Source organism: Schistocerca cancellata, chromosome 4 (genome assembly GCF_023864275.1).
Source record: "Schistocerca cancellata isolate TAMUIC-IGC-003103 chromosome 4, iqSchCanc2.1, whole genome shotgun sequence".
Classification (NCBI taxonomy): domain Eukaryota; kingdom Metazoa; phylum Arthropoda; class Insecta; order Orthoptera; family Acrididae; genus Schistocerca; species Schistocerca cancellata.
The window spans coordinates 51,479,816-51,494,043 of record NC_064629.1 but is presented as its reverse complement, the minus strand read 5'-3'; the positions used below and the strand labels follow the sequence as shown (position 1 = coordinate 51,494,043).

The window sequence follows — 14,228 nt, the reverse complement described above, 5'->3', positions numbered from 1 at the left end:
ACTACACTACGGATGAAAGATGTACAAGATGCGTAAAAAGATGCAAATCTAATCACAGGTGTACCATCGAATCTCGCTACCTAACAGAACCACTAAAAACTTTACCGAAATGACAGATACACAGTGCAACAATACCATCACAAATTCACTCAGGGAGCTTGATGGCACTAAGTATACAAGACAAATATGATTTTTTTATTCTCCAAGAAGAAAAATAGATAATGTTTTCGGCTAATGTCTAGAACAGGGTCAGCGGCAGTCATGGGAGCGTTTCTCTACTGCACAGAGGTTTGCAACACATCAGTTTTGTGCAGCAATGAGGTGATACTTTCACATAACCAATAAGAGGTGAGAAAAGGAATTTCTAGTGTTTAAATAGAAACCATTCTATTCTTCACTGTTGTCATTAATATTTGACTTTTTTCTAAATGTGTCATGAATATGCAAGTGAAACAAGCACCACTTACATTTATAATCTTCTGTGACCCAAAAAAATCCCCCCACCCTCGATAATCTTCAGTGCCACAAAAAAATCCCCCCCTCGGAGTATGTCATGAATTATGAGGTAGTGGTTAGGCTGGAATGTGACTGTTTCTGGTTGTGAGTTGGTGAATCTAACAAATGTGAAAGCTAAAAATGCTGGTTGTGATGATAAACTAATCTGTAGCTTAGTCCATGGTCTAGGTTGGGTATGCATATGACAGTTTTACTTGCAAAAGTCACATTTATAATCGTGTTTACATACATATTTCTATCCTCCAAATAGTTCACGAATTACTAGGGTGTGGTTAGATTGGGACCTAATAGCAACTTAAGTTAAATTAAAAGTCTTGGTCGTCAAAATATTTTCCTGTTTCTTTTAAATGCATTAAGATTCCGGAGGCAGTGATATACTGACGTGAAAATGTTACAACATTCATTTGAAACACATTGTCCGTACATTGCTCTCTCATTGGTGTGTAAAGCCAGCAGCTGAAACACCCCTCTTTCCTTCCGATCAGACCTTATGGCAAGCACTGACAAAATTGCTGAATGAAACACGTAAGTATGCTACTAGCCCTGGTATAGACTTTTACCAGAGTTTTATTTACATGCAGTGTCACTAAGTAATTTTGGTACAGTCACACTCTTCAAAATAACTTAACTTGTAATGATGACAGTAGCAACTGACTGGATAAACTTCTGTTACATTAGAATCACCTAATTGCATACAGTGACCACTAACATACACACACCAGACAAATATCACACTGGAAGATAATTTTTTGACAAAAATGGATGCAAATGCATCAGAAGAAATGTACTTATAAGATAATAGCACAGGAAGAGCCAAGGTAGTGTAAAAAGGTAAGTAAGACAACAATAACCTCAACAGATATGATATGAACAGCATTTCCTACAATTTGCCCTTTCAAGAAGCACAGGATATTCGCTATACAAGTAATGATGGGTATTTAGTTTGAATATAAATTCTCCCTACTATCAGCAACTAGCAATGGATACTGAACCATTATGAAATTCCAAAAACATTTGGTAAAATAGTGTGACAGCAGAATGAGTAAAATGCAACAGCATGATAGTAATACAAACAGAACATTATCGTAAAACATTAAAATATTTTTAAAGTGCAGTGACCAAACATAACAGATTGTGGTGTGTGGCAATATTTTCTTTGCTCAAGAAAACTCCCAAAACAGTATAAGTAGCTAAACAGCTGCCCCCCTCCCCCCCCCCTCTCCAGAGAGAGTGAGAGTGAGAGTGAGAGAGAGAGAGAGAGAGAGAGAGAGAGAGAGAGAGAGAGAGAGATTAAATTCTTTGTTAGTTGTAACCCTTATGTTCTGATCAGTTTTCTGGTATGATATAGAGCTTCTCTAGTGGACAGTTTCTTTGAACTCTACATACTTGTGAGGGTGCTGTGTCCACTAGGTGCCTCAAACAGCAATGACAGTAATACACAATATCTAAAACTCCACTGAATGGCTTGATAATTATTGCTTTAAGGTAGCAATAATGATAGATTGTTTAGGAGTATAAATAATGGACATTACAGTGTAACTTTTCGCAAGAATTCTGGAGAAGTTACTCATTTCATAATGGATTTATTCTCAGTTGCTGGAACATCTTCCAAGAAGAAAAACACAATTACTATCCAGAAAAGAAGTAAGCACAAGATTCTACAGCAGAGCCAGATGACAATGCATAAAAACCCAGTAACACCTCTTTGTTATAGAAAGTAAATGGAGTTTTGCAAAGGAAAGGACCCTGATTTCAAGTAATGTGGCTTATTAAATGATTCATCAATCCCACAAATTTAATCACAGAATGCTAAACAATTCTACTGACAAGAAAAAAGACAGAAGCTGAAAAGGGGTCACTGCTGTTATGCAGCCAGGAAAGGCAAATGATACTACTGCAGGATCTATGGAAAAACAAAATTATCTTGTAAAGAAGTCTCATTCTTTGATACCCCAAGTTCAATAAATGGCCACACTTTACAAAGGGCTGGCCACACACTGTACTTGTTCATGGTATATGGCAGATGCTTGTCGTGCATATCCATGTCCAGTTGGAGGTAGCCAATTAGTGGATAGTATGTGGTAACCAATGAACAGCAAATACATATTCCTGACACTAATGTATGAATTACTCATATTTTGTATCATTTCCTTCACATTCTGAGTTTGCCACAAATTTGACATTTTCATATCTATCTCGTTTGCACCTTCTGCGCTGAAATGATGTTAACGGTTTTAGCTCAAACGTGAACATGCTTGCACTGACAAAATTACACAAATTACTCACATTATGGAGATGGCCCTTCCTTCATTTTCCATTTTTGTCACCTACAGGAGTTTCTTTTACTGAAATATTCTGCACTATTGCACTGCCTGTGATGAAATATTATTGATTTCATCTCAAAGATGGAATCTATGTTCACTGACTTATCTTTAGCATAGCCTGAAGTCTAAGTTCAGTCTGAAGGTGGTGATCCAGTTGTGGGTTGGCAAAGGCAATGAATTTAATAGTGACATATTGGTTGAAGTGACCGGCTGATCTGTATTGTAGCTGTAGGTCTATGTTACATTGAGTGCTGATATTTTTGTTTTACATTATTTACTGTCTGGTTGCATCCAGAGTGCTGAAAAATGCAACAAAAATACAAAGGTATGGTGAAAGCAAAACTCAGCAGTAAATTATTTATTACATGCTTTTGTGTATTTTCCCCTGCAAATGTTTTCATCACTGAAAATTCAGCTGGACTGCATTCTAGCATCCAGTATGTTAATTTTGTCTTTACATTAAATACTTAATATTTGTGCTGCTGATCAAAATAAAAACATGATTACATCACTAGCTATGCAAATCAGCAAATCCACCAATATAACTCCCCATGACTGTTCATGACAGATGTTATTAATGTACATTTTGGGGTTAGAGTGTGGGACTGCTCTCATAATGTTTTATCCAAGATCTTGGTAAACTTGAGGCTTACATTCAGTATCATTCATTACAGCACAACTGGGAAGGAGAGCTGAAGATGAAAAAACTTAATCCCACTACTTGCTGGCCCATCTCCTGGCTAGGATAATGCATGACAAGCCCACAAAATGCCTGTCATTATGACTGTTTTGGTGACAAATCACACAAAGCCTGCCCAATCACTTTCCCTCAACGTAAGCTATAGCTGCTTCTCCGTGTCATTGCTTTGTCAGATTAATGTCCTTGTGGTGTTTCAGAATATTATTTACCAATGATATACAAAAATAGCTGTACATCAGAGGATACATATGGTCTCAGGAAACGAACAAGAAATATCTCCCGTTTCAAACAAGAAATAAATGGTCTGTGCATTTAACAATGCAGCAGTCATTCCACCAGTGGTCTAGTCTGTCAGGCATTGAGAGTGATACTTATCATTACTGCCACAAAAAGACATGAAAGTTTATCAACTGAACTGTGAATGACATTTAGCTCTTGAAGTGATTTGTGAAACTTTGCCTGGTTTTATGAAGACAATTTTCAAACCCAATGGTCTGCGTTAACATGTCTAACAGTTACACTATGAATATAAAGCAATGCAATTATCATATCAAGCACTGATCTCACAGTACTTTACTTAGTGTGGTCCTACTAGAACTGTGAGAGTTGATGCAACAGCTAAGGCATTGTACACACATTAGAGAGCAGAATTCCAAACCACATTCAGCCATTCAAATTTAAACTTTCCATTGTTTCCCAACTCTATTGGAGCATATGCTGGGATTGACCCTTCAGAAAGGATATGGCCAATTTTCTTCCTATCCTTGTGAAATCCAAGCTTGTGCTCTGCTTCTAATGACTGGATCATTGCTGGGACGTCAAGTATTAATTCCCAGCTTCCTTTGTTACTGGAAATGGTATGCCTTATATTCCTCTAGCGTGAAAAGCAGACCTATATTTCATTGTAGCCTCTGAACTGTACAAGGGGTACCAAAAAAAGACTAACACTGCCGAGGGCTGAGCTTGTGTAGTACGCTTTTCTGCTGCTAGACATATATAGTGCAACTCGTTGCCAGTTCAGTGCCGCCCGTGTTGTCTTGTACTGTTCATCTGTAGTGATTGTTTTTGCTAGTGCTGTTTTGTTCTTGTTTCATTTTTTATGCTGAGAAGTTTAAGTGAACAACGTGCAGCTGTGAAATTTTGTTTTCTTCTCTGTAAAAATCCTGCTGAAACTGTTTTAACATTGATAACAGCTTACCAATACGATTCTATGGGAAAAGCTCGAGGGTACGAGTAATTTGCTCAATTTAAAAATTGTGACATGTCGATTGATGATAAAGCTCATCCTGGACGTCCATCAACTGTCCAAATAGACAAAAATATTGAAAAAACCCTAGAGCTTTGATCACAGACTGTCAACAGACAATTGATATCTTTCATAGATTAATGGGTTATCTTGGATGCTGATTTGTGCCAGACAGAAGACTGGTTCTTCCACCACAACAACACACCTGCATGCACAACCACACTCTAAGACAGTTTTTGTCTAAACATGGCATCGTTCTACTGCCTCACGCACCTTACTCGCCTGACCTGGCTCCGTGAGGCTCTTCCTTATTTCCACGCATGAAAAGACTCTGATTTGACAACACTGAAGAAGTCAAGAAAAAAAGAGGAACAAGCTGTTTGTCATTTCTAAAGATGACCACAAAAAGATGTTTCATATAACAGAAGCACTGGTGGGACAAAAGTATTAGTTGTAATGGAGAGTATTTTGACAGATGTATGGTTGTTTTGTAAACAATTTGAAAATATATAGCTTTCAAAAAGACAGTTCTAGTTTATTTTTGAGTACCCTGTTTTATGAACCATTGTGCCAACTTGTCACTACCTGTCCCTCCACATACATTGCCACACATAAGATTCAATTTTCAGTACCAAGAGTGCTTTAGAACTGAACAGAGATCAAACTATGATCCTTTCAATGTGCACCTTAATTCTCACAGTAACCAAGCTACACACATGATGAGGGTAACGATATAACTCTTCAACCAATATGGTAACATGAGGATACACTTCAGGATAAATGGAAAGTGCTGAATATAAATGTTTTGGAAGCAACAATTATTAAATATTCAGACTCTGAATTTGAGACAATGGGTTTAGATACCAAACAAATCAAATGCAGAAAGGTAATTGTATACATAACAGTCTTGTTTCCCAAAACTCTGATGCAATGAAAGATTTTCAAAACAGAATCAAACACAAGCAGATTAGAATGAAAAAGTATGTCAAAATTGGAAGGTAGGGTTTTAATGCCTGGGCACTGACAAGATCCTTAGAGGCTATGCACAAGCTCACATTGGAATAGGCGGGGAAGGAAATCAGCTTGTTCATTTCAAAGAAATCATTATAGCCTGTGGAGAAAATCACTACAATAAACTTGAGAGTCCATTGTTTTAACAACTCTGCAAACTTGCTTAGTGCCCACATTAGAGACAGAGTGCAAGCACTGAGGGGCAAGAACGTGGCAAGAAATAACCCACTGCAATTTTTTGCGTGAGCCATTCCAGCATTCTTCCGAGATGTTTCATTCTGAATGTAAAAAAGGGCCACACAGCACATACCACGTACGTCGAAACATAGATTTTTAGTTTAACAGTAATGAAGTAAACAGCCAAATTATTGTCCATGTAGTTTACATCATAATACCCTTGCAATCACTGACAGAGTTACGTTATGGATACATTTCTTTATACTACTGCACAAAATGTGCGTTTGAAAAGCCAGTCCATTGCCATTCAAGTGACACCTTTAATTTGTTGAAGCAGTTTGAGGTGATTCCACTGAAGTCATTTCATCTGATAACGATAATGTGTTTCACCAGTAATTGTACACAACACCCAAGGTCATTTGAAGATGTTATAGATAAATTCCCAGTTCTCAAATGTTTTCTGGGCCCAGTGTCTCTTCAGCTGAAAGGCTTCTGGGTAACTGCCCTTAAATTAGCAAACTTGCAATTTACGTTCAGCAGAACAGTCAAGTTCTGGCTGACACTTATCAGAAGTTTGGGGGGGGGGGGGGGGGTAAGTATCCTCTCATTTCAATAAAACGTCATAAAACTATTCTTGACTGGCCTCAGTTAAATCTGGGCTGATTTATTTTTATTTTTGGAAGGTTATCAGTTCCAATCATAAGCAAACACAACAAAGCGAAGGAAACTAAACCTACTTCCCTATTTAAATACATGTGTTTTTCAACCCACTTCAAGTCAATGTACCTAAACAAAAGCACACCACAAAATGTTACAAGATGGTAAATCATCTAATATATTCCACCTAAAACTGTTTCTGTATTCAATGGTCAGAACAAAAAAAAAGTTCAGTGCAAACAGCAAGTGAATACAATAGAACAGATACTGAAGAACAGAAGGTAATGGCAGAGAAGAAACAACTTTAGATGTGTAGGAGTACAGTACAATCTTACTATCAAGTAGTATCTGGACGAAACACTACACCTGAAAGTTACATTAAGCGCTCAATGCAACTGAAAGAGGTTTAGCTTCTTCACCACTCAAATAAATTTCTATGCACAAAAGCAAAAACATTTCAGGTTGTTTCCTATCCACAGTGAGTAAAATTTACTTTGGTTATACAGAAAAAAATATCATTTACATTGCAGAAGAGACAGTGATACTTATGAACGGAAATACCAGGATAATCCAAACGCCAGTTATAAATATTTAGTGAAGTGCTTTGCAATCTGTCACACACCAAACCTCACCATTCAGAATGTTTGACTATTACACCACTTTGGCCACACATTTACAAGTTAAGGAAAACAACATACTAAGAATGTAGAAAATGGAATCTGAAGTAATGCTTATTATTTTCAGCTATGTGTTTTGTGAAGTTAAGTGCACATATCACTTTTGCACAGAAGATGAGATACTTTACTAATGCTTCCATACATCGACTCCAGGCACAGATGTCTAAAAAGGTAAAACTGTTACAAACTGAGTATTAATTGTCAGTTAAACATCTCCACAGTGTGACATTTGTCTGGAACTGTGTCTCTAAAAGTTTTGAGGTAATAAGCAAATAATTAAGGTAGTAGGTTCCACCGATGTTCCTTGTTGTTTTCTTGAGATGTCGCCACTCCAAGACCACAAAAGTTTCAGCTTAAAAATCTAATCCTTAGCTCAAAAGTAATACACACTTGTTCAAATTCCACAATAAAAATCACAGTGCTGTGCTGGGAAAGAGCAGTGGAGATAACTCATTATAGAGTGCAACCTAGTGTTATGTGAAAGTGTTGAGATTAATATAAATTACAATAAAAAATTTTCAGTCTGTAGACAATTATCATAAAAAGCAGTTACAGGTACATAAGATAATGTGAATGAAAACGTAATATTTTGGAATCACGGGTAACAAACTTCTCAACTGTAAAAAAATATTATGAAAATACTGAAAAATTGAACATTTTTAGAATTTTTGTGTATTTGTTTTGGGTTATTTACTACAACTGTATATTTGTGCACCAATTATGATTATGCTTGAATATTACTCTTAACAAATATTCAGGAGCAACTGTTTGTGGCAACAGCCATTTCCAGAAATTAAATAAACTAAAAATGCTCTAAACCTTAAAGTTGTTTTGAACTCGGCACTGTCTTACCAATTATAGTCCTATTGAAGACAGTATGCCCTTACTCTGAAACTATAAGGTACACTACACTCCCTTCTTGTATGTGTGTAGCAGGAAGTAGCAGTGATGATGATGTGGTGTGTCATTGTTCTGTACCTATAACTGAATTTCACATACCAATGTTTGGTTTGTAATGAAAATGGAAAAGGCATACTGTAATACAACAAATTCATAACTCCTTTGTCTGTGTAAGATTACACATTTACAGAAATATGCACGATAGCACCAAGATTTCTAGTTTACTTTCCATCACTTGTTTCAGTGATTGCAATTTCTACAAAAGTGTGGGAAATATACAGGGCTAAGAAAAGGACGAGACAAGAAACAATTCAAAACATGACCATAGTTTATGTAACAAAAAGTCACTGTATCTTATGAAAGATTTAGTAAGTTACAAATTCCTAGACATCAACTTCTCTATGACAAATATTATTCACTGCAATTTGTAAGTATACTTATAACTAAATATTAACTGAAAATTGCACTAATCACATATTATTCTGACTAACAGATCACAAACAAGACATGAGGAACTGGGATGTCATGTCATAATACCATTGGCACTATCTCTTTAATAAAAAAATCATTAAAAAAGTCGATGTTACTCAGCAATTTGTGTCTGCAGAATCCAAGTTCATGCATATCGTTCACCGGTTTCAGCCTTCACTTAGCAAGTAATTGTATTTGTACTGGTCATAGTAAATGAATTACTACAGTTCACAATATTTTGTAATGTCCTACATATCTGAAACTTCAGTACTGACATTTGCTACCAGTAATCAGTTAAACATCATAAAAAACTATCATACTGCTGGCCTAAGTAGCAAAAACAGTACCACTATAATATAAAACATGTTGTGGCAACAGTAGGAAAGGTGCCAAAAGTGTCACACTGTCTCCAGAGGTAAGTCAGGACAGAACATACAGCAATCACACCATGAATAGAGACAAAAATTAAGTCCATGACCACAAAGCCACTCATTTCAAAACTCAAACTGATGCTAAGTAACTATGAAAGAGAAACAACAAACAGTTTATAATGTCTCAATATTAAAAAAAAAATGTAATACTGACTCATTAAATGAACTGCAAATCTGAATGCACAAGAGTTATTGTTATTTAAGAACAATTTTATGACTTATGACTCTGTATAAAATGGAAACCATGCAAAGCAAATGCCTCATGTAATGAACTTTTGTTTTTAAAAAAAGTAAATAAAAAATCTCAAGTATTGTGGAAACTGAATACCACAATTTTTTTTTTTTTTTTTTTTTTTTTTTTTTTTTGCAGTTTATGATACTGTGCCAAAACAACACACAGTAATACAGTACCACAAAACAGTAACAGACTGACAGTGTTCCACATTTCGCAATAACAATACATAAAAGAAAGAGATAGATAGAAAATATGCAAAAAGAAGAAGTATGAACACTGTGCAATTTCTATTACTTCCCACCCCTCAGCATCTTGACTGAAAATATCTGATGTTAATGGAGCCAAGAATGTTCCGTTTTCTATATCCCACTCTACTAACTACAGCAAAAACAATACTTGCCAGTTTTATACTAGCTAAAAAGCCATGACATGGTCATATAATAAAACATTTTGGTGAAAATTTAATCCACCAAAAACAAATCAAAATTTGTTTAAAAAAAATTCCATGCTCATTTCAGCACTGCAATATCATTAACTTTCTACATGTGCACAGGCAACTTTCATGCTGCAACAACACCATAACAAAACAAAACACTTGCTGTACAACCATCAATGCAGTAAAGCCACAAAAATCATGCATAGAATATACAAAATGCCTCTGAAGGCAACTGCTGCTCAATGGCACAATCTGATACCCTTACAGTAATGGCACTTGAGGTCACTGACTGTAGTATGTCAGTTTAATTATTTTAACACTCCTGTAATGTAAACAGAATAAGCATTTTTAATGCACCATGACACGAAAATTCTCTAATGATAAAAAATGACGTACAATCATTGCAAAATTTAGTCATGACTATCAACCTCAACTATCTTAATTCTCAACCACAAAAATCAAGAAACTGCCTTATTTCTGGGAAACTTTTTAAAATTATTCTCCTGGAATAACTGAATTGTTGTTAGTCATTTAAGACGCTTCTCAATAAAAGCCTGTGCTCTGCAAGAATATGGATTTTCTCGCACAATTTTGATTTCAAAATGCATTGTATCAGAACCTTGCAAAGCAAAGCCTTCAAGCAAAGGTAAATAATATGTTACATGTCACTTTTAGCTTTACGATAACCTGTGATAACTTTCTGATATATCCACAGGGGAAATGCGTGATAGAGCTTTTCTCTGTTTCAATCACCGCACTGATGTTACAGCAAGTGCCACTACCGTTGAGGGTGTGAATGTGACATATGGGGGTGTGGAGGTGGGTAAGCAGCATGAGGTGGTGGTAGAGGTGATTGGCATGGCTGCTGATAGCCACCTGCTAGCAGCGGCCCTGGACTGGAACATGGGATGAGATGTGATGGAGGTGACTGGGTGTGAGAATGCGGTGGTGGAGCCATCATATGATGGTGTTGATGGGGAGATGGTGACCCTGGGTGCTGCTGGAAATGCTGTGCATGAGGATGTGGATGTTGCTGAGCCCCACCTCCACCTACATGTTGTGAACTACCATACACCAGCTGTCTTACTTTCTGCTCCTCATCACCAATGTTGTACGTCAGCTCCGTCTCCTCAAACCCAGTAGCAGACATCCTCTGGTCGCCCCCAACACCCGAAGGTGGTGGATCAGGGGAATTCAAGCATGTCTGAATTAGAGCTTTCCCTGCTTCCGATGTTATCATCGGTTGCAGTTTTCTGGTAGCAAAAGTGTAGACATGGCCTGTCTCAGAGGCCACTAAAAGCATCACTTGGGTCCCTGTCAGTGTTGAAAGCTCATAAGCCTGTCAACAGGAGAGTGGAATCATAAGTTTCCTAAACAGCAGCAATATACTCATTAAGAGATTATCATTTACAAACTCTGTTAGAATACAAGAAACTAAATAATTCTTAGACGGAATTAAAAAATATGTATATATTCAACCTATGTAGCGCACCATGCGCTATGTTTGAGCCTAGGAATTTAAGCAAAATAAAAAAAAAAACGTGAATAAAGAACTGGTGTTCAGAACTAACAAATTAAAGTGTTTTATGTACCACGAAAACAAGTATTCAAACAAAAATAATGTACATAACTTCGAACTCTTCAATTACTCTTTAAATACCTTCAAATTATTGTTCACAGATTACATGATATACATTCTAAAATGGTTGACGCATGCCAGAGAGGTTATGTTTACCCACTGTATTTATATAAACATAACCAATTTACACTGAAACAACACCGACAGAACTAATATTGTTTCAGCATGCATTTATTATATTTTGTCCTTGTTATTATGAGAAGCATTTTAGTTGTCATCAAACGTGTAATTTTACTGCCACTGCTGGTGCAAGAGCCAAGCTAGCACGATAATCTCAATTGCACGAAAGGCACAGTGTTCCTTAAAAATGACTTACGGTCCCACAATGTAAAATACATACAAATTACAACGATACAATAAAAATAATTACTAAAAGAAAAAGCTCATACCTTCTTCATTATACCAGTCTTCCTCTTCGAAAAAGTTGTATATCGTCGAAGTTTGTTGTCAATATATTCCATCTTTATTTTAACGCGTCCCTTCGTCTTTTTACCATTCGGTGGCGGCGTCTTTTTCTGGGCCTGTGAGTAGCCCTCGTCCCCAATGTCAGTGCCACAGTCCGTTGATAAGCCCATCCCACTTTGAGATGACATGCTGGGTCTACCTGACACTTCTTGTTCAAAACACACATCTGAAGACGTTCGCTTCAGTCCACGAGTCATACCCGCACTGCAAGTACTTGGTAACGAAACTGAAGACCTTGACACTCCAGAAGTTAGAGAGGTTGTAGGTCTCGCATGGCTTGTACTTCCGTATATTTCAGGCGGCGTTTCACCACTTAAAAGAGACATATTGTATCCCATATTAAAACGGGAATCTCTTCCCCCTCCTGTTGGTGTATCCATCACTGCACTGTCACTGTTTACTTAACGTCATAATAAAAATCTGATTACTTCTCTCACTACCTTAACCTCTAAGCGTTCCGACACCATACGCACGTCACCAACACCACACGGCAACTGTTCGTAATTTGACCTAAGTTCTCCACTAGCGCGCGGCTCGTGCGGCGAGTTGCTGAAGAAAGTAGTCCCAACTCTTAAAAGCAGTATCTACGTCACACTAAAACAAAATAATGTTTTAAATCTGTTTTGTAAAGGGTAATCCATTATTTGTTAGTACTTTCACAGTGTAACAAGGTGTAAAGCGTACAATATATTCGTTACTTTATGGTGGCGTATGAATACCTCGGCGCACAGACAGCCGGTCCCACTCCCATATTTAGAAGTCGCTGTTGCCAAATTAGGTAAACTTCTCCTAACATGGTAAACAAAGATCCACCCTTTCAGTCGAAAAATAAAGTTTGATACATGTTATGTTCAGTTCCTACCACATATTGTTTGCATCACGAGTTATGTTGCTCCTTTTACAGTTAAAGTCACGACGCTGCCAAAAATAGCGAATACTAGTCATTCTAATTTTTAACCTTGTGTATCTGGTTTCTGAAATAGAACCCAAATCCGTTTCAGCCGGTTTCTGAAGATTCGACCGTATCGTCATGCCGGCCAAGAAATTAGTGACAATGTAAAAAAAAAGGTAACACATTTGGTGAAGCTACTGAGCGCATAAAGTGCTGAGATAAAAATCTGTGAGGATTAAACCTAATTTTTAAAAAAAGAGCTCCATAAACTGTGGATGGATATTACACACAAGTATTTTATCCCTAAAGGAAGGGAATAGTTTGACTATTTCCAGCGAAATACTTCAAATATTTCTACGACATGCGATGAATGCTGCACGCACACGTCAAAAAAAAATCTGGATATGAATAAATTCTGGCAATTTTTTCATTTCATGTTTGGAAACAATGGTAAGAAATTAGTCATTTTGTCGTCGACGGGGCGGCGGTAGCTTCTCATTACGGTTTCAGTTGCAGGAGACCGTGGTAACAATTTATGCAGGAGACTGTGATAAGTGGTGAAGATTAAATGTATCTGTATTTTTGACATGCGAAATTACTTGGGTTTCATGTAGCACTGTATCATAAATTAATGGAACACAGCAAGACTGCAGCCGCAACAAATACCATTGGTAAGTTTCTTTCTCCGTAGTGGCTCATAGCTGTGAAAATGGACTGTTTACGAAGGAGCGCCAAATATAAAGAATCGAGAAAAAAGCTAATGATGAAGTAAGAGCCAGAATGAGGGTAAATGGGATAGTGATAGATAGAATTGAAAGAATATCATTAAAATTGTATGGACATTTGTTGGGAATGATCACCGGCGACCAAAGAAAACTTTTGAATGGAAACCACCTGGCAGTAGTAAACACAGCGGGCAGGGACGTTCTCGGAATGATCACGTAAATAAAATAGTGGAGTACCGCGGTGTACGCAAAGAGGATGCCCTAAAGAGAGAGGCTTGGCAGAAGATAACAGAAATACATCAAAATGTTGCTATCAATTGATCTTTGTATTAATTAATCATGTATAACAATAGTAACAATTTGTCTCGAAATTACAGATGTCTACGCTGACCTAAGGATCCCCAATAAAGAGAAAAGTTTGGGCCGCACTGTTTTTGAAAAGACAAACTGCTCTATGTTCGTTACTTACTTACTTACTGCATTCAAAAGATAGTTCGCCTAAATCACTGCAGGCATATGTGAAGATGGTTCATGAAGAGGGCCGTATCCGAAATGCTTCCCCGTCCTTGACTGTGTAAGACACCACTCTGTTCCCACTGTCCTTGATGTCTGATTTCTATCTACCCACTCTGCATACACATCTAAACCTCTTCCTCTCCGACTGATGTTTCTCAAGTGAGACACAGTCATAACTGAAATGAACCTACACGGTACGCTTATTCTCAA

The 14,228-nt window shown here is 37.2% G+C and overlaps 1 protein-coding gene across 1 annotated transcript; it reads right to left on the bottom strand.

The window, feature by feature from the left end:
- Nucleotides 1-6,714: 6,714 nt before the first annotated feature.
- On the bottom strand, nt 6,715-12,368 carry LOC126184397 (serum response factor homolog). Its single transcript, XM_049926781.1, has 2 exons — nt 11,810-12,368; nt 6,715-11,120 (listed from the first exon to the last, which is right to left on the bottom strand). Exons 1-2 carry the CDS (start codon nt 12,263-12,265, stop codon nt 10,560-10,562), a joined length of 1,017 nt encoding a protein of 338 aa, XP_049782738.1. The 5' UTR covers nt 12,266-12,368; the 3' UTR covers nt 6,715-10,559.
- Between the last annotated feature and the right edge of the window lie 1,860 nt (nt 12,369-14,228).

Bases quoted from the DNA above. Each gene is read 5' to 3' on its own strand.
- LOC126184397 (XM_049926781.1), bottom strand. From the start codon at position 12,265: ATGGATACACCAACAGGAGGGGGAAGAGATTCCCGTTTTAATATGGGA. The intron at 11,121-11,809 runs GTATGAGCTTTT...TCCTGTTGACAG, and splicing joins AGACTGGTATAATGAAGAAG to GCTTATGAGCTTTCAACACT.